The sequence below is a fragment of the Zalophus californianus genome, chromosome 7, assembly GCF_009762305.2.
Source record: "Zalophus californianus isolate mZalCal1 chromosome 7, mZalCal1.pri.v2, whole genome shotgun sequence".
NCBI classification, from domain to species: Eukaryota; Metazoa; Chordata; class Mammalia; order Carnivora; family Otariidae; genus Zalophus; species Zalophus californianus.
In genome coordinates, this window is record NC_045601.1 from 104,151,686 (window position 1) to 104,176,914 (window position 25,229).

General features: G+C 42.5%; 1 protein-coding gene across 2 annotated transcripts in view; it reads right to left on the reverse strand.

Annotated features, from left to right (window-relative positions):
* Window positions 1-6,347: 6,347 nt before the first annotated feature.
* Window positions 6,348-25,229, reverse strand: part of MEP1A (meprin A subunit alpha) — a 39,647-nt gene continuing 20,765 nt past the window's right edge. The window contains exons 8-14 of one of the 2 annotated variants that reach the window (XM_027602735.1): window positions 21,161-21,382; window positions 20,277-20,426; window positions 16,840-17,055; window positions 12,011-12,484; window positions 11,126-11,299; window positions 10,312-10,612; window positions 6,348-6,981 (exon numbers count right to left, since the gene is read on the reverse strand). In XM_027602735.1, the coding sequence (XP_027458536.1) occupies window positions 6,813-6,981; window positions 10,312-10,612; window positions 11,126-11,299; window positions 12,011-12,484; window positions 16,840-17,055; window positions 20,277-20,426; window positions 21,161-21,382 (1,706 nt within the window). In that variant the 3' untranslated portion in view covers window positions 6,348-6,812. The remainder of the gene's footprint in view (window positions 6,982-10,311; window positions 10,613-11,125; window positions 11,300-12,010; window positions 12,485-16,839; window positions 17,056-20,276; window positions 20,427-21,160; window positions 21,383-25,229) is intronic. The other variant, XM_027602737.1, reaches the window with a different exon arrangement.

Sequence of the window (25,229 nt, forward strand, 5' to 3'; positions counted from 1 at the left end):
GCTTTGAGGGGGTATGGGGAGAGCGGACATTTTAGCCACAGGGTTCAAGGGTGCATGATGGATTTGCAGGCAGGCGTGCACTTCTAAGATATACTTGCCAGGATAGCTCTCTCCTTCTGTTTCTTTCCTCTCTTACTGACCAAATCTTATTTATGGAACCAAAGGCAAAGCTAAAGGCAGCCCCCCCACCCCCAAATCACCAGGTTTCCCCATTCCAGACGGGAGTCTGGAAGGTAGTTCGAGGAAGCAAAACGGGTGCCTTCCATGTGTCATAGGGCCTTAAATACTTTCTCCATCAGTGCACCTTCCAAAGGATAAACTAGGATGGACCCCTTCCTTAGGATGGGAAATTATTACTGCCAAGCTGGGTTTTCATTTTCAATCCACGCTGAACCCACAGCTGTCCCAGGGCTGTCTGACACACCAGCCCACCCTGAGGTCAGCTGGGAAGTTTCTAGTCGAGGCTCTGGACACACACTCAAGAGGAGGCTGCTGGCTTTGCCAGCCAAAATGTGATCCAAACAGACTCAGAAGAAGTAAACAGTACCCACAACCAAGAAAGGCTGATCCTTGGGGCAGAGGGACATGCTGACCTGCCTTGTGTCATGGGCAGACAGCTTCTGAACGTGCGAGAATATCATATGCTTTGGGATACCGCTCCTCTCCTCTCCTCCCCTCCCAAAGAATAGTTCTGTCAACCTCTCCCTCATACTGGACATCCATCGAAAACCAAATCTCACGGAGAGAGGAGGTTTACCATGCAAAAAGTTCTGGGAGAGAGGTGCACAGCAAATGAAATAAAATTTACCCTCCAGTGAAAATGGCTGATAACGATGTAACTAGGCCAATATTTATTGAACTCTTTACCATGTGTTTGGTGCCTGTCCTAAGCTCTTTATGCATATAATCTCATTTAAGCCTTACAGCAACCCCGGATTGAGTAGATGTTCTTTTTTATTTTACAGATGAATAAACTAAGCACAGAGAAGTTAATAACTTGCCCAGGGTCATACAGCTCAGGAATGGTAGAGCCAGGGGCTGAAATCAGACGGTCTCACCTGGCATGGGTGCACGTCCGCACCTCACCTCTGTTGCTTCTTCATGCAGTCTGATGCACGTATGGTCCGATGGGGGGGCAGTTCTGAGTACACAGATTGAGCGAGGGAGAACACAGTGAGGGGAAGGGTGGAGAAGGTAAAGCATCTTAATGTCACTTTATGATTTCACGTAGGGGCAGCCCAGAACACAATGGCCAGTGCTCCGGGCACTCTTGGGGGTTGGCCCACTTCCCTCTTCCATCTCTGATGGAGCATGAAAGGACTCCCACTGTGTTGCTTTAGTGAAAGTAGACCTCACATTAGCCCCCTACTTGACTCCCCAAATGGAGCAGCCTGAGTGCCCCTGCCATTTTAATCTTTCCTCTTCATTCAAATGAGTTTCCACGAGGTCCCCATCGCCAGTGGTATTACTCTTCCTCTTGCCGGAGGTCTATCAAGTGTTCTCAGAGTGTTGGATATCATTTAAACACACACGAGAAAAGTAGGATTTCTCCGCAACGAAGCATGTGTCTAACGTGGTGTTTAAACACAAGTGAAAAATTGGGACATTCGTCCTACCACGCTTGGCTATGTGGTGATTGCCCTGGTGATGTGCAGCCTGATGCAGCAGCTGATCTGCTAAGTGAATTATCTGGATGCTCTGTTTCCTTCTGCATGGGTGAGAGCATAGCGCTGTCTTCAGCACTGATTGACAGCCAGTTTAGGGAGCAGAGAGGGGTGATCCCACTTTTCTACTCTCCTTTTACTCTCTTGACCAGACAGAAATCTTTAACATGTTACTGATGATTTCCATTGAGCTGTTGAGTCACACTTGGGTAAAACTGTCGTAAACCTGTCTAGGCCTGAGGGACTCTGTGTCCCACATGGAGCCATGTCTCAATCCGGGCTGGGGCTGCAGAACCAGCTCTAGGCCAAATTGTGAAAGGTGGAGAGACATGGGTCTTGTCTTCACTTTCTTGTCCCACCTGACCTTTTGGTCTCTCTCCTACATACGCTAATGTGCATGTACGTGTGTGAGCGCACACACACACACACACACACACACACGCACGCACGCGCGCGCGCGCGTGCGCGCAGGAACCCTGTTGGGCTGCTTCACCCATGTCAAATCTCTTCTGTCATTTCCTTTTTTATTTTTATTAAAAATCAGTTAACATATAGTGTATCATTAGTTGCAGAGGTAGAGTTCAGTGATTCATCAGTTGCATATCACACCCAGTGCTCATTACACCACGTGCCCTCCTGAATGCCCATCACCCAGTCACCCCATCCCCCCACCCACGTCCCCCCCAGCCACCCTCAGTTTGTTTCCTATGATTAAGAATCTCTTATGGTTTGCCTCCCTCTCGGATTTCACCTTATTTTATTTTTCCTTCCCTTCCCCTATGTTCACCTGTTTTGTTTCTTAAATTCCACATATGAATGAAATCATATCATATCTCTCTTTCTCTGACTGACTTATTTCGCTTAGCATAATACCCTCTAGTTCTATCCACATCGTTGCAAATGGTAAGATTTCATTATTTTTGATGACTGAGTAATATTCCGTTGTGTGTATATACCACATCTTCTTTATCTATTCATCTGTCGATGGACATCTGGGCTTTTTCCATAGTTCGGCCATTGTGGACATTGCTGCTATAAACATTGTGGTGCACGTGTCCCTTTGAATCACTAAGTATCCTTTGGTTAAATAGTATTAGTAGTACGATTTCTGGGTGGTAGGGTAGCTCTATTTTCAACTGTTTGAGGAACCTCCATACTGTTTTCCAGAGTGGCTGCACCAGCTTGCATTCCCACCAACAGTGTAGGAGGGTTCCCTTTCTCCGCATCCCCGCCAACATCTGTCGTTTCCTGGCTTGTTGATTTTCACCATTCTAACCGGTGTGAGGTGGTGTCTCATTGTGGTTCTGATCTGTATTTCCTTGTCTTCTGTCATTTCTTCCATATCAGTATTCATTAGAGATTGCTACCATCCCGCCCCACTGTCTCCCCTCCCCTACCCATTAGGGTTTGTGATAGTTCACTGAACAGTACTCATAGCTAATACCTATCTTTGAAAATTAATTTTGCTTGAAGATTTTGGAAAAATACATTATGTTTATGTAACTAACATAGGAAAGCTCTTTTAGCCATATTTGTAAATATACGGAAATGTGAGTTGGTGACTAATTAGACATCAAATGATATTCATAATAAAGAAAACCAAGCAAAGAAGATCTTCACATCATGTTAGATATTGATTAGCTTACACTGCATATTCCTTCCACCCCCCAGGACACTCACTGGTCTTATTAAGCTTCCCTGGTAGCCAAAAGGGGACAATAGATTCTCCCATTAAATGGACCTTTGACCTGGCTGCAGCATTCATTCTCTCTAGAATCTGCTCACTTTACTCAAATATCTGTGTAGAATCTCAGGATCCCTAGATTTCCCTCAAGCCATAAAAATGAAAGACATAATTCATCAGAAAGGAGGAGCTCAAGAAGAGAAGGTGTTTGGCTATAATTTACTTGCAGAGATACATCAGTATCATATTACAGTGGACACAGTATTCAGGTCCACTATAATCCAGAGCTAGAGGAGGTTAGATACTTGTCAAAGTACTCTGCAACATTCCCACAGTCGTTAGCACTAAGGGACCCTAAGCAAAAGTCTGTGCTGCAGAAATATCCAAAGCAAAAACTTTTCAATATTGCTATCCCAAACCACACCAGGGGGTTTTCATTAGTTTAGAGGATGCTAGAAGTCATCTTTGCATTAGTAACCTGGAATTATCAAACAGCTATAGGTACAAAACACTGGCAAGCCCAGTGAGCTAACTTTGGAGTAGATAGCTTAGATTGCAATTCAGTTTGGTTCTGATCTCCCTCACTTGCTAGAATATTCCATTTGTTGATCTGGTTGGGCCGGTGGTTCTCAACCAGGATGACTTTGCCCCCCGAGGGACATTTGGCAACATCTAGAGACATTTTTAGTTTTTGTAATCAGGGAGGTGGCTCTGCTGGCGTCTAGTGAGGCAGAGGCCGGGATGCTGCTAACAGGGCACAGCACAACACCCGTGGCAAGGAACATCTAGTTCAAAATGTCAGTAGTGCCCAGGTTGAGAGACCTTGGAATAGCCAATTGTCTGTTCCTGGCCTTCAGATTATTGGGTTGCACATGCCTAGAGTGAACCTTTAATCCAAGATGTTTGTTGGAAAGCAAAATCACAGAGCAGAGGCTTTACTACATTTACAAAATAGGTTAGGTGACTTTTGTGGGGCTTCATAGATAATAAATATGTTAATGTTCATTGTGACTTTTGAGGTAGGGGGATATGGGTCCCACCCACTTCTACTATCACAGGCTCCAGATAGTACTAAAGAATGTGACATTCGAGAATGGCCAGATTGGCTCAGGCCAGTTCACAGAAGGAAATGAACCAGAAGAGGAAAGGGGGAAGGATAAGGGATAGGGTGGGGGGTGGGGGGAATGTGAGACATTTTCAGACTTTCAAACTACTCTGACTCCTTCCCACTATGTTGACCAAGCACCCAGATACAGAGAAAATTTCTTGCTTTTTCACATCGCTCATCTAAATCCCAAATCCCACACTGCCTAGAGATGATGAAATGGGTATTTCTCTGTCTCTCTCCCAACATGAACGCCTACTTTTCCATCACCACCCCAACACCTCAAAAGAATAAAGTAATCCTCCTGGAATGATTGAGAACTTCAGGCTCAAAGAAAAGCTAAATGTGATGTCCCATCCACGATGTGCCAGATTCTTAATCAATCAATCAACAGAAATTACCATCAATCATCAACAGAGGTCCTCCTAGGTAGTAGGTGTGCTGCTGGATCTGAGAACCTACAGAGAAATAGCAAAATATTTGACCCTCAGTCTGGGACCTTCTTACTATTGTTTGACTATATTTAATTTATAGTTTACGAGATCAAAATCTTAGGTTACTCTTGATACTTGAGCCTCTGCTACTTCCAGAGAGAATTCACATGTACAAACAATGTTGTCCTTGGTTAGGAATGGGGCCTCTCCCTCTGAACTAGACCACGTCTAAGCCAGGCATGGCCCAGAGCACATTTCTTCCTAATAAAATGAAAGAAAACAATGATAGTATTTGGAGTCTGGAGCCTGGAGCTCCCTTCTAAAGTGAAACACTGAGAAACTATGGAGGGCATGACCTTCTCCAGGCCTAGCTGGGAAGGCAGTGTGGGTTTTCAGGCTGTGAAACCCATGGAGAAAAAGCTGTCTATTTTCAATCTGGTCTTGGGAGACAGGAGTGTAGGCTGGGGGCTGGATAGAGTCTCATCTAATCTGAAAATTAAACAGTAACATTTGTGTGCATTTGGCTCTAAAATATGTTCTTACCCATTATCCCATTTTATTACCCTGCCACCCTGGACATGTTAAAGTGGGGTGGGAGGAGGTGGTTAACTGCTACTTCCCTTTGACAGATTCAGGAACAAAGACCAAGAGCTTATGTGATTTTACTAAAATTGCTCGGATGCTTAGATGTACCTGGCTGGCATACCTGACTTCCAGACCCATTTTCCATTGGAGCAGGTGGTGCCCTTAAACCAGCCCTCCAGCAGGTACCGACTGTAAGCTCAGGCTGGAGAGTCAATCCCCAAGGGGTACTGTTTGCACCTGCTACAAACTCTCCTCACACCTTCACATGCAACGGACGCTTCTTAACCCATCGTGTTATTTCCAGAATGGCCATAAAGTGTGTACTTAGGAAGTTGGTACCCTTAAAGCTGGGGACCACTCAGGCTCCTTGAAACATATTCTGTTATTCAACGTCCAGAGCCAGCTCTTTGTGGAGCCTGTACCGACTGGGGATAAGAATCCCAGATTTCCTTTGACTTGATCTATCTTGGAACTTCCTTGCCCCCGATAGTTTTATCTCCTTAGGAACTGTGGAAAGAAAGTGTGTCTAAAGCTACTTCTTTAAAACCTTCTTCTACTAGCTCCTGTCAGTTTGTTAACATAATAATTTTATACGTGAATAGTATATAAAATATGCTTTAGACTTAAAAAGATCTGAGGAAGAGCTTTGGACAACTCTCCTTCTACACACACACACATAAAGCTGGACACACAGAAGGTACTGACTAAACATTTATTGAATTTATAAAGATCTATTTTTAGAATCAGAGGAGAAGGGAAGCAAATGCCGCCAAGTCCTGCTGTAGGAAGGAATCTTTCCTCTAACACATAAGCTCTTAAAGAGTACTATTGTGTCTGATGAAAAGTAAGTATTTGGTTTTAATATAAACGACATGTAGGTTTCATCACATATATTTTATTTTCAGTAGAAATGAGAGTTTCTATAACTTAGTTCTTCATTCATTATCAGTTCATTCATTCGCATTCATTGAGTTCCCACGATGGGCCAGCCAGGCATGCTTCCAGGTGTTAGACCGAACATGGGAAACGCGGGCTGGCCCACGAGGAGCTTACAGTCGATGGGAAAGACAGTCAATTAAACAAGGGATTGAGACTGAAGTGTGATGAGTACTGTCACAGGACACACGAGTTACACTCAGAGCAGGGTAACAGAACCATGTGGGGGCGGGGGGAGGGGAGGGAGGGGGACAGAAAAAACCAGAATGGTCACACGGGAGGCTGGAGGCCGTGGTCCTTGGACACCTGTTCAAAGCAAGGCTGATAAAAACCACCCCCAATCTGCGCTGAGGTCCAGAAAGGAAGGTCTGAGTAGAGAAGGTGCTTCTGTGATCTGGCTGATGTCAGCAGGCAGGCGACTGCCTTGGCTTTTGAGAAAGGATGGAGATGATGCTGAAGGTCAAGAAGATCACGCCGGCCGTGCCTCCGATCAGCAGGCCCAGGATGCTGCCGTGTACCTGCATGGCCTGACAACGCTCCCCCGTGTAGAAGAAAGCATGACTGGAGACACACCTGGGGGGCAGGACAGAGGAGGGGTATGGGAGTCACCCGAGCCTCCAGTGCTTTGTAGCTACCAGCACCGATAGCCACAGGGGCAGGGGGCCCCGACTGAGGGGCCCACATGCCTGGCCCCATTCCAAGGGCTTTATAAATGAGTCAGTTCAATCTCCTAACAGCCCCAGGAGTGGGTGGTTATTACCAATCTCATATCCTCATTTTGCAATCCTTTATTTATATCCAGAGAGGTTAAATCACGGGCTCAAGGTCACATGGTTAGTCAGTGTTTCACACTTGCAGTCTAATCCCTGGAGGCCCGTCTCCAGACCAGGTGCCCTTGGCCCCATCCCACGCGAGGCTCAGGAAGGAAGGTTTGGGGCATTTAAAGAATGTGTGGCCCACGCGGGTTCAGACTGTAAGTTATGAGGGAAATTCTCCAGATAGAGTCTGACCCCAAGCATTAGCTGGAGCTCGAGAACTTCCAGATGGTATCCATTACAATGTTGCTGTAAGGTGAGGATCCTGCCAGCTATCTCCCAGGCCGCCCCCAAATCTGCGAGATCATGAGCACACTGCCCACTGCCGTGTTTGGGACACAGTCACACAGGGGCCACCACACCTCGGGTTTGCTTGTTTGTGTTTTAATGTCATCTGGTGGGGAGATCAACTAATCTCAGACCCAAGGCATGGAGGGTGATGTTTCCTCGCTTCTAGGGTAGCAATTCCAGGCTTCATTTCAAACAACATTCTCATCGAAAAGTCTAACCACAAAGCCGAATGTCACAGTCAGAAGTCACGGACTCTTTTTACTCATTCTGGAACTATTTTACCTTCCTCATCACTAGCCTAGACATTGGTTTCTTAAAAATCAGTGTGTAATAGGGGCACTTGGGCGGCTCAGTCGGTTGAGCATCTGCCTTCGGTCCTGGGATCGAGTCCTGCATCAGGCTCCCTGCTCAGCAGGGAGTCTGCTTCTCCCTCTCCCTCTGGTTCTCCCCCTGCTTGTGCATGTGCTTTCTCTCTCTCTCTCTCTCTCTTTTTCTGTCAAATAAATAAATACATCTTTAGAAAAAATCAGTGCATAATAGCAAATTTGTTCAATTTTTCCCTGGCCTAGTCCCCTCCAAATACAGTTTAATGATATTCTCAAGTATTCCCTTAGAGAAGCTTATCCCACAAGCTGCAGGTTTGTGGAAGAGGGATGCTTTGGTTGAGCAGAGGGTGATACACAAGTGGGAATCACTGGTCTTCCTTACTCTGAGGGTGAGGCTAGTTGGGGCACATATGGAAATCTGGCATCCAAGGCCCCATCAGCTGAGAGGTGCAGACCAATGGCTGTGGAGCCCTCAAGAAACAAGGAGGCCATTCTCAGATGAAAGGAACCAGCACTCTTTGGAAAAGTGCTTTATTCCAGGGCTGGGATGGGGAAAGTAAAAGATAAGCCGGGAATATCCTGTGGTGCCAGAAAGTAAGACTGTGTTCACCCACAGTGAGTGGGTGCTGAAAGGGTACAGGAGCCAATCTGGGAGAGCTCCCAAAGGCCAAGGCCGGGACGCCCTGAGCTACAAGTGCGAGACTGACATTATGCAACTATGGCCCAGAGAAGAAAGTAAACGTTTATGTGCCCTTCATGATATAAATAAAGACATGCATGAATCCATGAATCGGGAGGAGTGGACCATTATTCTTTACATGAGAATTTCACTTACTGAACACGGAAGGAGTGGGGGAGATGGAAAATCACCACTGGAATATTTCAGGGTGACCGTGGCACCAGGTCCACCAATGGATGATGACATTAGTGGGTGAGGATTTGAGAAAAAGCAGGATGCCTGCATGGTCTCTGAATGTCTCTCCCAAGACATGTATTAACTGCAGAGTGAGGAATGGACACCCCGTGGCCCGGTGATCAAGGTTACTATCACCAGTCTTAACTCCTCGGACATCACGTGTCCCTTGAATGACCCACCAAGAGAGGCATACCTCATCTTTGCTCTTCTTGCCAAAAATGTACGATCTCAATATAACCATGAGAAAACATGAGACACACCCAAATGGAGGAACAGTTTACAAAATAACTGAGCAGGACTCTTCAAAAGTGTCAACGTAGTGAAAGAGGGGGGAAGACTGAGGGGTTGTCCCAGCGTGAAGGAGGCTAAGGAGACGTGAAAACTGAGTATAAGGAAGGGCCCTGAATTAGATCCTGGAACAAAAAAAGGACATTGGTGAAAAGACTGGAGAGACCTAAATGAGGTCTGTAGTTTAGCGAATGCTATTGTTAATTGCATTTAGTTGCATTAATGTTCATTTCTTGGCTTTGCTAATTGTGCTATGGTTGTGTAAGATGTTAACATTCGGGAATGAGAAGCTCTGCAGTATTTTTGCAAATGTACCTGTAAATCTAAAATCATTTCAACATAAAAGCTTAAAAAAGAAGAAAAAAAGTGGAGATCGAAAAGGACTCAGAAGAAATGTAGGTCTTTTGAGCCAAGCAGGCTAGTCGCTACCTCTGCCATTATTCTGCCAAATGAAACTGATGCTTCTGTCATCACATATAGCCTTTTATGAAATATTTTATGCAAACAACAAACATTATAAAAAGAAATATTAAATCTAGCAAACTGCGCAGACAGGCAGACGTGGATGCAAGTCTCAGCTCCGGTATTTGCCGTCGGGGAAACGTTAGACAAATTATTTAGCCTCTCTAAGCTTCAACTTCCTTATGCACCAAATGGGAAGAGGGAGGGTCCTTATGTCACAGGGTGGCTGTCAGGAATAATTTAGATCATGCATGTATACTGCTCAGGAGAGCACATGATACATAGTAAGCAGTCAAAAACTATCAGATATTCTTATTACTATTATTGAAAACATAACTATAATCATAGTACAACAGAACAAATAGACGATAGAAATAAAAATTAATAATTAAAAATACCATTGGCAGTCAGTAAAGATTTAAGCTTGGTCCCCAGTCTCACTGAGGCAGGTCATGCAGTTCCTGGGCTAACAGCTCTGCAACATTTGTGAGCGCTGCAGTGGAGTTCAAAATCCCAACACCGTTCAAGATGTTGTTGACCACATCCCAGAGGTGGGCAAGGGATGAAAGTCAAGAGTTGGGAGATTTGGGGCCCCACTGCCCTAGCAGGACCCCAGCTATGTCTTGACAGCATAAGCCAGCTGATTCAGAGCAAAGCTTTGTGGAATCAAGGACAGCCGTGTCCAGGTGACCCTCTGAAGTAGTCATCACCCTAACCCGAGAGCGATGTCTTTTACCAGGTTAAGCAAATGTTTAGCTCACCCCTGCTGACCTGCCCCTTGCCTCCCCCCAGCCACAGAACCTACCTGCAGCTTGCCATCCCCTTCACGTTCACACAGATGCCTTCATTTTGGCAAGGATTCGGGTCACATGGATCTCTGAAGTACTGTGGCCAGTTGTGGTCTTCCAGAGGGCCTGTGTTCTCCACTGACCGCTTCTGTCGGCTGGGCTGCCCCTGGTCCAGGCTGCTGGGGAGCACTTTCTCTAACAAGACCTTTCCTGAACCTTCTTCTGAGGCCTGCTGCTCCTGGTCCTGGAGAACAAGGCCTTGGGGAATCAGCCTTGTGTCTTGAATGGGAACTTCAGTGTGGTTAAGGTAGGTGATATCTTGAGGAAATAGACAAAGGGCAGGGAGAAGATCTGCAGTTAACATCTGACTACAATTAACTTCCACTTCTGGAGAAAGTTCCCTGGTGGACTCCACGTTTAGTGACATGGGAAGGTGGTTTGAATCCAGCTGCTTCTCATGCTAGCTATTTTTATTTTCAAAGTAATCCAATCACATTTTTATTTATTATAACTTGAAAAAAGAAGCACAAATCTAGCATGGATAGACTGATCAAAACTAAACTGAAGTTAGCAAACAGTCATGTCTGATAAATTATCAAAAAAGATGACACCAAAGTTTTAGTTTCTCCCAAGACCCAGTTAAAATAAAGATGTGAGTCCTTGAGCAATAGCTCTCCTAGAGCATATCTTTTTTTTTTTTTTTTTTTTTTTAGCCTGGTCCTCAAAAAAAAAAAAAAATCCCATCCTCCATGAGATGCTCAAAAATCAATGCAAAATCAGTAGAAGCCCCAGAGCATAGGATTAGTTATTCAGGAAGATCTACAAACATACCTTCAAAGTCCACAAAAAGTATAAGGTCGTCATTTTTAAGGAAACTCTTCCTTCTTAGCATCTGGTGGGAGATGACACTACTCCAGCCCCAGTCAAGGCTTCTAAAACAATCACAGTCCTTATCATAGGATCCCACGATGGATGGCCTGTCCCAGATGACGGAGTCATTTATTGCTGCAAAGTTATAGGTAACATAACATCACATTACCTCTCTATACTTCACTCTCCAACCGGTCTTTAGTGAGTATATAGAGCTTTGTTAGAAAAAAAATATGTTGGAAAAAATCAGATTATTTATGCTTTCTAGGAGAATTAAAACTTAGAATTGGGAAGGGGGAGGGGCAGGAACCAGGGCTCTGAATGATCAAATTGTCCATTACTGAGTCACTTCCTCAGTGAAGATGAAGGGACAGTGAGAACCTCTTCCTTTTAAGACTTAAGGCTTTTCATGTGAAAAATAAAAAAGTTTGCCCATTTCTTTTTGATACGAGTTTATTTCATTAACATACTGACAGCCACTGATATTTTAGGAGTCAGCGAGTTAGTTCTGCACAGAGGCTAGCAAATTCTGAGTATTTGATAAATGTATCTGTCTTCTCATTTAGACTGTGTTCAATGAAGCAGGAACTGCCTGGCTGGCTTATATTCTAGGTACCTGACACTGAGTTTGGCACAGTGAAAGCCCTTAATAAATGCTGGATAAGTGAATTTGGAAAAGAGAAGGGAGAAAAGATGACATTGAAAATGTGACTTAATATTCCAGCATGACCATGTTCCTGATTTACCCAAGGAGGAAATGTGAGAGGAAGATTAATCTTCCCTATACAGATGGGAATCACATCCACCGGCCCTTTCGGGGTGAGCAGCAGATTTTAGAGCACCTACCTGAAGATGTCTGGGACTTGGAGGTAGTGAACACCATGCTTGAGGACATTCTATTCCTGGCATCAGGTTCCTGGTCAAGGATGGTCATTACCACCTGTCTGTTTTCCACTGGCCACTCCAGGATAGCATCATTCTCCCCACTGCACAGGTGAAAAGCAAGTCCCAAGTAGCCAGAGCTACTGGAGTTGAATCTGCCATTAGGGTATAAGGTCAACCCAAAACCATATCCCTCTGAGTTGTAGAATCGAGGGCTCAGGAGCCTCTTCCCTGGAACTGTGTTCTGAAGGACCTGGGAGAAATTCCGTATGGTCCAAACCCCTGTGGGGCATGGGGTTTCCGTCAGAGTGATATCATCCAGGTAAATTCCCCCATTTGAGTTCTGGGGGTCACCTTTTGTGCCCTGGAACATGTAGCGAAATTTCTTTTCTTCTCTGAGTGTCACATGGGCAATTTTCCAATTTTGGTCCAAATCTCCTGAGGACAGAGAAGAAGGTTGGTGACAACTGTGGCCAACATTTATTAAGCATGACCTATGAGCCTGGTAGCACGCCAAGTGCTTTAAAGATTTTATTTATTTATTTATTTATTTAAGAGAGAAAGAGAGAGAGAGCGGGAGAAGAAGCAGAGGGAGAAGGACAAGCACCCTCTGTGTTGAGTAAGACCTTGAGATCATGCCCTGGGCTGAAATCAAGAGTTGGACGCTTAACTGACTGAACCACCCAGGTGCCCTGCATGCCAACTGCTTTATATGAATTATTTAATTTAACCCTCACAATATGCCTATGAGATAGGTACTGATTTAAACTGGTTAAGGAACTTTTCCAAAGTCACATACCTACTGAGGGAAAATAGCTATGAAAGATATACTATGATTTATTTTAATATCCATATTCAAATCTTAATCAGAATTTGTTTTCCGTTATTATTCAATTCCATAGGTTCTGTGTTTACCCCAGGTTTCATGGTATAAATGCACCCCATCCCCTAATGTTTGCACTGAATACCCAAGTAATAAGCTGAACCATAAAAGTAGTCATTTTGTAAGCTCAAAGTCAAATAATGGCGATTTCATATGGTCCAACCTATGACTTGATGCCAGAAAGATATATGGTATGCTCTTGAGTGAATGTTCACATACAAGACTAGTTGGATCTCCCCTACGCAATACTGACTCACACACTAACATCCAATATTTTCTCTTCATATTATCTGAAGTCCCAACAAGTAGGGAATCCATCCTTTTAAAACAAAACAAAACAAAACAAATAATACAAAAAGGGTTACCACTACCCAGATATTCACATTCTAGTGAAAATTAGGTCTACTTATTTTTTTTCCCCAGACCCAGCTGGAAGTGAGAATTTTGACTAAAGAGCGGAGATAAGAAGTTGAGAAGGCTGTTCTCAAACATGGGGTCCAGTGCTTCACAGCATAAGAAACCAAAAAGGAGCTTGAGGGTCTAGAGAAGGAAACCTCCAGGCCAGAGCAACTCATAATTCCCTAGAGATCTGCCCCTACTTTGATATTCTGACAGGGTGTATCTTAGCACTGGGCTCAGAAAGGAAAAGAAAAATGCTACATTCAAGGTGGGGATCCTGTTGGCTAAAATGAATTCAAACAGATGAGTGTTACTGAAGTTTAGTCTGAAATGCAATTGGCCAGAGGGCTTCAGAAGTATTTTTCCTCTTTCTGTGTGTTATAACCAGAAATCTACATACAGAGTTCCACTCCAGAAAACAGAACATTGTTAGACCTGTCCCTCGAAGTTAGAGAGACTGACTGAGAACAAAGGGAGATCAAGGCACTCTTCAGTGGTGGGAGAGCAGAGCACAGGCCATGTGGTTAGGTTACCTACACACAGGGGAGAAGGGTGGGGAGGGCACATCGACCACATCTATAACCTACGAACTGATGTAAGTACCATCTCCTGGGGACGGGACTGCAGTCACGTGGAGGACACATGGATCTGAGATGTAATGGGTGTCAGGATGTCTGGAATAGGGACAGACACACAAGATTTTTACTAATTTACTCAACAGGGTTAAACCATCTTCATATGGATTGTCACCTTGAGATTGAAATGTGGGAACATGGTACTGGAAGGAAGACCCGCAGGTCCATTACCATGTAGGCAGAGACTCATCTGTAAAGTCTTTAAGAATGCTTCCTTTCCATGCTTCCACAGAGCTGCTGAATAAATAATAGCACTAAGATTGTTTGAGACATAAATCTCATCCTTGTTCATTCAGATTCGTCATCTATAAGGGGATCCTAGCTTCAGTAAAAGCAGAATGTGTGCGTATATACACATAACTGTATGCAAGAATTTTGCATTTAAGATTGCACATAAACATTTTGTGTATCTATATATCTATATTATATATCTATATGTATAAATATAGATATATATATATGGAGAGAGGAAGACATATTTTGTATGTAAGTATTTTGGTTAAAAAATACATTTTGCCAAAGTGAAGAGCTATTCAAAACAAGCCATAAATGACTCTTAATGAGAGAAAAAAACTGAGGGTTGATGGAGGGAGGTGGGGGGAGGGGCTAGATGGGCGGCACTTGTGATGAGCCCTGGGTGTTGTATGTAAGAGATGAATCACTGAATTCTATTCCAGAAACCAATACTGCACTGCATGGTAACTAACAAAATTTAAATTAAAATAAATAAATAAATAAAATAAAAACCTAGAAAAAATATAAATAAATAAAATTTCCATATATTTAAAATAAAAAAACAGTTATAACTATCTTAAGTTGAATACCACACAAACATTAAATGATATTCAACTAATATTTTAGAAAATCTTTGTTGACAAGGCAATATCAGAATGAGCTACTTTAAAAATCCACTCATAGGATGTTTCTACAAAACTCTGAACAGAGACACACTTTGAATTCAGTGGAACTCAAAGCATAGCAGTGGAAGGAAATAAGTTAAGCATGAGAAGGTTGTTTGGTTGACTCTCTCCTTATGAGGATGACATTTTCAGATTTATGCAGAAGTGAGCCATAATAGATCCCATCAATACTATTGAGACTCTAATTCATTTTCTCATTAAATATGTACAATCCTCTGTGGTGAGCGCTGTGAATTGTGCAAGACTGTTGAATCACAGATCTGTACCTCTGAAACAAATAATGCAATATATGTTAAGAAAAAAAAAGAAGATGAAGATAGCAGGAGGGGAAGAATGAAGGGGAGTAAGTCGGAGGGGGAGACGAACCATGAGAGACAACGGACTCTGAAAAACAAACTGAGGGTTCTAGAGGGGAGGGGGGTGGGGGGATGGGTTAGCCTGGTGACGGGTATTAAAGAGGGCATGTTCTGCGTGGAGCACTGGGTGTTATGCACAAACAATGAATCATGGAACACTACATCAAAAGCTAATGATGTAATGCATGGTGATTAACATAACAATAAAAAAATTAAAAAAATATGTACAATCCTTGGTAACATAGCAAATTCCCAACTCTTAGAGGGCACCTAGCTGTCATCCTGTTACAGAACCTGGACTGGATCGCCCAGTGGAAGAACCAGGCGGCACTTGGAGATCTTGGAGGATAGGAGATTTATTTAACACTGGCGGGCTCAGAGGAGAGTGGTCTCCAAAGGTCTGAGCCCTGAGCACAAACAAAGGGGGTAATTTATACACTCCTACTTCCACATACTTGGCACTTTTGGTGCGTGCGTGAAGCAGGGCAGGGAGAAGAACCCGGAAGAGCCCCAGGGCAAGGACTGGGACTCTCTCCCTGGCTCGGTCGGCCATCTTAGGGCACAGATTTCCCTTATCAATCCCTCCATTTGATAAAGATGCTCTGTACCTTTCAGCCAGGAAAGGGAATCCCTCCAAACCATTATCTGTAGCATTCCTAGGTAGCCCATGGAGGCCTGGGTAGAGGTGATTCAGACCCCTGTTCTAAAGAGTGACCTCTAAGGAAGCCTTCATGCTTCAAGAGCAGCAGGTTCTCCTAGAAGTACTCAAATGATACTTCCTCTATCAAGACTCATCTTAACTGAGAAATTCTTTGTTGAATGGAAAAAGAGGAATGTGTGTCTCTCCTTTTCTGGTTGTGAATGAACCATCACCACCACAAAAGAATGCAAAAACTTAGCTTTATAACCCTGATCTCGACCTACACCTAGATTACCCTCAAATCCAAGTACCTCCCTTAGTATTTTAAGGTTTTCATGCTGACCCTCTTATAGAAATACATAAAATAACCCTTAGGAATATGTAAATGATGATAATGAAGTTAATATATATACACGTCCTAATTACCTCCAACTTCACAAGTAGGCTTCATGTTAGTTCAGTGTATTAAATAATGGTACTATATTTTGGCTAATTGAATATAATAAAAAATAAATAAGTAAATAAATAAACGTATTCATTCAGTTTTTTGAAACAGGTGCAGAAACGCTTGTCAACTACCAAACCTCTAGCAGCACCAGCTCCCACTTCCCTTTTACTTCCAGCTCTACCCCCAAATCACCCATTTTCTCTGCCCCGGCTGTCTCCAGAGCTGTAGTGAAACTTGGATTTCTATGTTCTGATTGCCTCGTACACAGGTGTATTTCAGCTTCACCTAAATTCTCGATGTGGTTTCTGATTTCTGAGGGCTTAAAATATTCACGGAGGGGTTAAAATGTACCAGACGTTATGCTGGGCTCTTGGAGGGGGGGTGGAGGAAAAGGGAGGAAGAAGAGGGAGAGGAGGAGGAAGGGAGCAAAGGAAGGGGAAAGGGAAGGAGAAGACGGAGCAAGATCGCAGACTTAAGCCAAAATCAGGCCCTGCACGAGTGTCTCTAGGTACCTTGGAAGGTCTGCACCTTGACCAGCTGGTCAACGTTGCCGGTGCCGTCATCCCTCTTGACCCAGATGACCAGTCGATCTGAAGGGCTTCCTGTCATTTTATAGAAAAACTGCAGGCACTGCTGCTTCCTCTTTGGGTAGAGAATCCGAGACTCCAGCAGGGCTGCCTCTTCTGCCATCCCCGAGCTGGTGCTGAAGTGCATTAAGTAGCCGGCACCTGTGGGGAGAGCAGCCCAATGACCCATCTTCTCCGGTCCATACCCTGGGGTGCCCCATGCTCCCACATAGTTACCCAGGCAACAAAAACCAGAACTCTTCCAGGGAAAATGAAAAGAAGGTGGTGTGTCTTCTTTCTCCATGGACAGACTCCTTGGCGAAAGCCCTAGCTCTCCACTGCCTTTGTCCCCAAGTTCGTGAAATGTATTCCTCTGACTTAAGGAGGCACGGGCTTCAAGCAAAGTTAGATGAAATTTAGTGTCCTTGAGATGAATACTATTCCTCATTGGCTTTCTTGTTTAGAGACGCATTCCAAGCAAAGAGCTCATCTCCTGGTTGTAGAACAGACTATGGGATTCCAATGTTTAGGGACTGGAATTTAAATGTTCACAATGATAAGGGTTCAGTCTCACCTGTTCCTAGCCTGTAATTGGATGTATTATCAGTGGCAAAGAATCATCTTTACTGTGTCATAAGAAGGGGCATTCAAGGGGAGTCTGGGTGGCTCAGTTGTTAAGCATCTGCCTTCGGCTCAGGTCATGATCCCAGGGTCCTGGGATTGAGCCCCACATCGGGCTACCTGCTCAGCCAGAAGGGAGCCTGCTTCTCCCTCTCCCACTCCCCCTGCTTGTGTTCCCTCTCTCGCTGTCTCTCTCTCTGTCAAATAAATAAAATCTAAAAAGAAAGGAAGAAGAAAGAAAAAGAAAGAAAGAAAGAAAGAAAGAAAGAAAGAAAGAAAGAAAGAAAGAAAGAAAGAAAGAAAGAAAGAAAGAAAGAAAGAAAGAAAGAAAGAAAAAGAAAGAAAGAAAGAAAGAAAGAAAGAAAGAAAGAAAGAAAGAAAGAAAGAAAGAAAGAAAGACCACTGAAAAAGAGGGTGAAAAATGTCTGGGTTTGTAACCAAGCTGAGGTTTGCTCAACTACTCTATCTCAGAACTCTTTCCCCCCAAATTAGCAGGCAGCTAAAGGAATATGTCATTTGGAAAATCGGCAGATCACAATGAAGCACAAAGAACAATTTTCACATATAAAGAAGTCCTTTAAACTGTCCTCCAGAATTCAACTTCTTACCAAATTATCCACTCAAAATATCACACAAAGTAAAAACGAAGTGAACATCTAGTGCAGTTCTAGGTACATTGGCAATATGGCTTTCTGCTTCATCCTGCCTCATATGTGGGGCACTGTACCTTCCATGATGGCAGCAAGCATAGTGTTTGAATAGGCTTTCTACAAAGCTTTAAAAATATCTAATGGCTTTAATATTATATCAGGAAAATGATATTTTCTTGCATGTTATTCTCAGTACTTGAACTTACTAGCTTGAGCTCTCAGCATTGTGAATTACTGAGTGCTTGGGTTAAATAAAACAAAAGCTCACATGGCTATGGTCCTTGCTGAGGAATTCAACCCAGGTGTCCTCACGGGTAGGAAATGAAAGTATAGTAACCCAGGCCTGGGAGTCAGGAGACCTGAATCTTTGTGCTCTTTGAGTCTAAACATCTACCTCAACACCACTGGTGCTCTCTAGGAGAGGGAAAGCACCACCATTAAATGTCTCCTGTGGGAGGGAGATGAACCATGAGAGATGATGGACTCTGGAAAACAAACTGAGGGTTCTAGAGGGGAGGGGGTGGGGGGATGGGTTAGCCTGGTGATGGGTATTAAAGAGGGCACGTTCTGCGTGGAGCACTGGGTGTTATGCACAATGAATCATGGAACACTACATCAAAAACTAATGATGTAATGTATGGTGATTAACATAACAATAAAAATTTAAAGGAAAAAAAAATGTCTCCTGTGGAAGAAGCATAATGGCTGCTCAAGTTAACCTGGGAAAAATTTTCTAGATATTTCTTCTGGGGTATGGTCCTTTCCTTTCCTATTAAGGTGCTAGAGCGCTGTTCTAACATGTTTCCCTCCTAAGAGAGTCATCTTCTGCTCAGCTGGAAATTGTATAGTAGCCTAGCAGCAAGCCCACAGGAGAGATTGGATGAGATACTATAATGGAGGTCTAGAGGGAACTTCAGACTTAGATCACCCTTTGGACACTTGAGATTATGTGTTTGATAATATGATGGGTGACAGAGACTTTCACCTTTTGCCAAGGCCAGAGGAAGAGCTGCAATCGTTTGTCACCTCTGACCCCAGTGGCCTGACATCTGGGTGACAAGCTGGGTCCCTTCTATGAAGGAAATCCAACCAATTCACACAGGCAGGGACTGAGGGACTTTGTAACAGTCTACTCTTTAAAAACTGATGATAATCTATAGGGTTGAGATTATTCCTGAGACAAGCACAACATAAAAGGATGCTAAAATAGAAATAAAAAAGTAAATGGAACCTCTAGACAGAAAGGGAAGATGGGAAAGAAATGGAGAAGGAGGTTGCTGGTCTGCAGCTAGAGAATCTCCATGCTTAGCTCCTTCCATCCTCACTGGTAAGTATCAACATCTTGGACCAGTCAGAGAGGCTTACAAAAGTAAAGACTTAAAAAAGGACACCGACAAAAACAGCTATCTGTGGTTAGAATTAGCAAGTGGTGGAGCCAGATTTCAAATACAGGTCTGTCTGATTTTATAGCTTTTTCACTATGCAAACCACACATAAGAACTATCTGAAGCCATGCCATTCAATATGGTGCTACCCAACATACATGACTACTAAGCACCTGCATGGTAGCCAGTCCAAACTGAGATGTGCTATAATGGTAAACTATACACCAGCTTTCAAATACCAAGTATAAAAAGTGTGCAGTAGTAGTAGTGATTAATAACTTTACTATTAATTACATGTCAAAATGCTAACATTTTGAATATATTGGGTTAAATAAAATGTATTGCTGAAAAGAATTTCTCTTGTTTCTTTTTTATGTGGCTCCTAGAAAATTTCACATTACGTATGTGGCTTGCCTTACGGTTCTTTTGGAGGGCACCGCTCTAGAGACATTACCTTTATTTACAAACTCATGTCTCGTGTCTTATCAACTATATGTCTGTATTAGTTTTGTCATCACTTAAATGCATCTTTCTTTTGCATGCCCAGAACCTGCATACTTTTTACTGAGTTAACAATTAAGATATGAGAAGTGTTCTTTGTGCTTGTTTGGCTTTCCAGTGTTTGATAACTAACATTACAATTGAGGCAAAACCTGCAGGCTGCCATTCCCTAATTGAACCTGGTGAGGTGAACACTGAGGTGTGCTTACTTTCTGCCTTCACTCACCCGTGCATCGTCCCACCAACGTGTGATCCACTTGTCCAGACTGAGTGCTGTCCTCATGGACCCAGTCAGCATCATCCCTGGTACCCTGAATTATCCCACAGATGTTTGCCTTCTCAAAATCACAGTGGTCCAAAAGTGTGTGAGTTGTGGCTGCAAATGATATTTTTGTCCCCTGGTTAAAAATTTAAGTCATCTTATTTCATATACCTAATGTCTTAAGCTAAAAAAGACCTCATTGTTTAGATAGAGCACATTTTCTTGACTTTTCTCTAATTCAAATCCTGCTGCCACCCATTACATCTTAGAACATCCAACATAGATGCAGCCCCACCCACCTCACAGAGTCAAATGATGAAAAGGTGCTACAAATGTCCACCAAGGACCCCTTTAGGTCGAGAAGGAGGTGTCTAGTAGATCTTTGTAGTTAGTAGGTCTTCTGTACATACATACTGAACAGAATTTAAAAATACGTCCCTGAAGACTAATAGGGTCATTTTAGAAAACATCCCATCCCTGAGCACTAGATGACTCTGGAACAACTAACCTGGGTAAAGAACTTTGCAGGATAAAAGACACTTTTCCTATCCTGAGCTTTACATAAGGATGCACCCTTCAAAAGGAAGCTGAAGAAGTTGGACGATTACAGCTCCTTACATCATCGGTCCAATACTTTTACTTCGTAAAACACAACCACCTAATTAATTTTCATAACCATTCTGTAACAATTTTTGTTACTCTGGAGATAAACTAAGGTTCTGTGGTTTGTCTGGTTTCCTTAACTAGAACAGGACGGAATAGTGCAGGGAAATGTAGGGGAAACTGAAGGGCTGGAGAAAACCCTGTTGAGGTTTGTTTACCTACTTCTCAGACCCAGCAGTACTCACTGCAATTGTACATTCGGTTCAGCCTCTCCAAATCAGTGGCACTGAAATCCAGACGCTGCCCAATGATGGTGTTAAACGCAGGGATCTTGGCCGTGATGGTAGGAGCACTGTCATTCTTGTTAAATGAGAAAGGCTCATAGTGCATCAAAGACTCATAGTCATAGGGCGTGTTGAGGTCTGTGATGAAAGTGTCGTCGTAGGTGTTGAAGTTGTGTTCGAAACCTATCAGAGAGAGAATCCACAGGTCCCATTCAGTTATACGGTTTCCTCCATCCTGTCCTTTCTGACTAGATACTTAAGCAGAGACCCAGAGACCAAGAGAAAAGAAAAGAAAAGAAAAAGAATGAATAGCTGATTTAAATATATATACATAGTTAACATGTTTTGTAATTAGCATGATGTACATAAAATTAACACATATTATTAATTAATAGTAACAAATAATATTATGATATTAATTATATAACAGTATATACACTTCTAAAAATTAAAAATACATTTAAAAATAAATATAAAAAGACATGCTATAATTAATAGATAAATTTTACCTACAAATTATTAAATATATGTATATGTTTAAATCAAAGATTTGTTTTACAAATAAATGAATAAATAAATAAATGTGTGTGTATGTATATGTATAAGCTTTTAAGGAAAACAAGATAAAATATCAAAGTGGAGGTAGGTATTCCAAATGGCAGGAAAAGGAATTTTTGAATTCAGGAAAACATTCAGGATTGATACATCTTGCTAATAGGCAAGTACCTCATCCACCAAAAGCTGTACCTGTCCAGGTCTTCCATGGGTTAGAAAAAGGAAATCCAAGGGGCAGAGGGAAAGGTAAACAGCTGCCAGGAAAGGGGTAACTTGTCAACCAAGACTCACACGTCTTTTCAGCAATAGCCTCATGGAGAGAAAAATAGAATAGGAAGAAGAAAATCGACTTTCCTTTCAAAATAGAAAAAGAAAATATTTTGATGAGATTAGTACAAGATAATATGTGCTGCAATGCGGAATGCTGAAATGAGAAACCAAACAGATGTTTTTTTAATCCACTAGCCATCCGGAATTTACTGTTTCAGTTGCGATAATGAGAAGTTCACAGATTTTTAATTTCCTTCTTAGGGAGTGACAGGAAAACTGGATGAGAATGCCCATGACTCCCCGATCATGACTTCCCATCTTCATGTTCTTCTCCTTTTCTAGCTTCCCATCCATTTGTTTTTAACAATTAGAGAGAAGAACATGTAACCACCTTGTGAAGACATCAACGCAGGTGCATTTAGGATTGAAGATGAGCCACACTACGTGGGCCAGTAGGTGTTGGAGGGAGTCTCTAAATGCTTTTGGAAAAGCCAAAGAATCCTGTTGATCAAAACTTTGTTTTAACTGTAAAATGAGAATACCAATGCTTCATCTTCCCAAATCACGGGATTTCATGGAGACTGAACTTGAAAGGGATCAAAGCATTTTCAAAGGTGGCACAGGACTGTTTAAATAAATGACCCAAACAGGGAAGGTAAAAGTAACTCCTTCCAGAGCATTTGGTCCTAGGTTGTCCTATCCTAAGGGTAGAACAATAAAGCACACCCGGCCAGTGTGAAGACTAGGGCTTGGCCTGGGCTCTCCTGGTGACTCCTGATGATATCTTAAGAACAGCACATTCAAATTCACTGGATAGGTTTTCCCTAACTTTCACTAAAATCATCAGGTTAGAATAGATCATTTTATTCTTTATTATTCAGGAATTTTTATCAGAAGGCTTTACCAAATACAAGTTTTGAATAATTTTTAAAAATTTTATGCGATGCATTTTTGCTGCACCTACTGTCTACATACTGGGAGCTGTGCTCATTGGTGGTGGCCCCTGGCAGAGAATAGGACAGTCAAGGTCCTGCATTCAGGGAACTCGAAGCTGAGAGCCTTGAAGAGGAAGTGATATTCTAAACCAGAGGCCAAATCTTTTGTGTAAAGGGTCAGATAGAAAATATTTTTGATTTTGCAAGTCATGTGGTCTCTCACAATACTCAACTCTGTCACTGTAACACAAAAGCAGCCATAGAAAATATGCAAATAAATGGGCATGGCCGTGTTCCCATGAAACTTTATTTACAAATGCAAGTGAATATGCCCCACAGGCTGTAGTTTGCAAACTCCTGCTAGACCCAGAAATTGAGGTCTTTCCTTGGTTAAAGAGAACAGATCCAGAAAACAGAATTCTGCCTTAAGAGATGGGGATATATTTGGGGAGAGAACTATATTGCCAGTGCTGTATCTTCTTAGGTTGCAGGGTAAGCTTGTCATCAATTGAACACAAGGTGCAATAAATGTTATAAGTTATCCTGAGCAATAATACTGCCTTTGCTTACCATCTTATTGATTTGACATCTCATTTGAGAACAGTTCTCCAGTGATAGTGGGCAATTTAGATATATGGAATTATACCTGATGAAAATATAGGTAGGAGATAAGCAACATATGTTGAGTAACTCATGCTCAACCAAGAACTGAGCAAGTCTGAAAATTACCTGGGCAAAAGCGTTGGCTCCCTCTGAGAAAGGGAATCTCATTTGGCTGAAAATCATTTTAAAAGCACTAATCATTGTGTTCTTCAAGACTTAAACATGTGAATGTTCTCTATATCCTTATTTAGTGCTCAGCAGAACCAAGTTTATGTACAGGAAGGTAAGAAATCCAAGTCTCTAGGCAAATACAGACAAAGTCTAATAGTGCCCTGAGTCTTGCAAACAGAGATTAGGTCCTTTGACCAATGACCCCATTCTCCTTCCCCTCCTACACAGACCCAATTACATCCAGGAGACAAATACATTAAATTTGATCTGCTATTTTATGTCTGGGTGAACACTTGCTAATACTTTTCTAGATTGGACTGGGAGGCAAAGAAGACTATTACTTGGCGTCTAGCTCAGTCGTTGGGTGGTAGGATAGGTGGAAGTGTGTGTGTGAGGGGGGTTCAATCCTGGTTGTGTTAGGTTTTTACAAACCACATAGTTTTCCTCCTTTCCCCACCACTTCACATTCATAGACATATCAGAATATGAGGTAGTGGGAGGGACCCAGATCGAGAAACCCCTTAGATGATTTTGATATGATTACCCATCCCTAACTCTACCTCATGTGAGAACCATTGATCCACCATACTTCAAAATGAGCTAGTTCTGGCAGAAGTCTTTTGGGGACTTGTATTTAATTTTAACGTATGACAAGATCTTATAATTCCCTAAAAGTAAAATTATTATAGATGCACTGCCATATATGAACCCATATATGAAACTGGAATCTAAATAAAGCAGATAATTCCAAGGCAATTATTTGCTTCGTGAAAGCCATATATGGTAATAGTTAAGGCATTTTAATACATTAAGGTTTTATTCATCTATTGCTGTCAAAAATAATGTTTTTCTACTTCCTGATCTAATTCCTAATTAAAAACTAGGTATCTTCAGAAATATAGTATTGACTTTTTAACTGTTCAATATAAGTGTTTTACTCTCCCCCCTAAATAATTAAATAAAATCTTTAAAAAAAGGGGGAGATGGGAGTGCCTAGGTGGCTCAGTTGGTTAAATATCTCCCTTCAGCTCAGGTCATAATCTCAGGGTCCCGGGATCAGCCGCAAGGCCCTGGGCTCCCTACTCAGAAGTGGGGAGCCTGCTTCTCCCTCTGCCCCTCCCCCTGCTCTTGCTCTCTCTCTAATAAATAAATAAAATCTTTCAAAAAGAAGTGTTTTAGTATACTCAAAAGCACTCTACTTAGTTGTCTCAAGCAACTAGGAAAGGTGGTGTCCAAGGAAGTCTAAAGAAACTAAAGAACATAGAAATTGTTAGAATAACATACCTGCGTAACAATAAGTGAAATAAGACTGTGTTATCCTTCTGCATACATTTGCTTGAGGCAGAGGGAGAGAGGTACTTAGAAACAAAGAAGGAGGAAGACAGTGGGAAGAAAGGCCAGTAAATTTTTATTACCTAGAACTCAGACTATCAGCCAGAATTAACACAACTGGAGCAACAATTTCAGATGAAATAATTCATTTTTGTTGTTGTTTT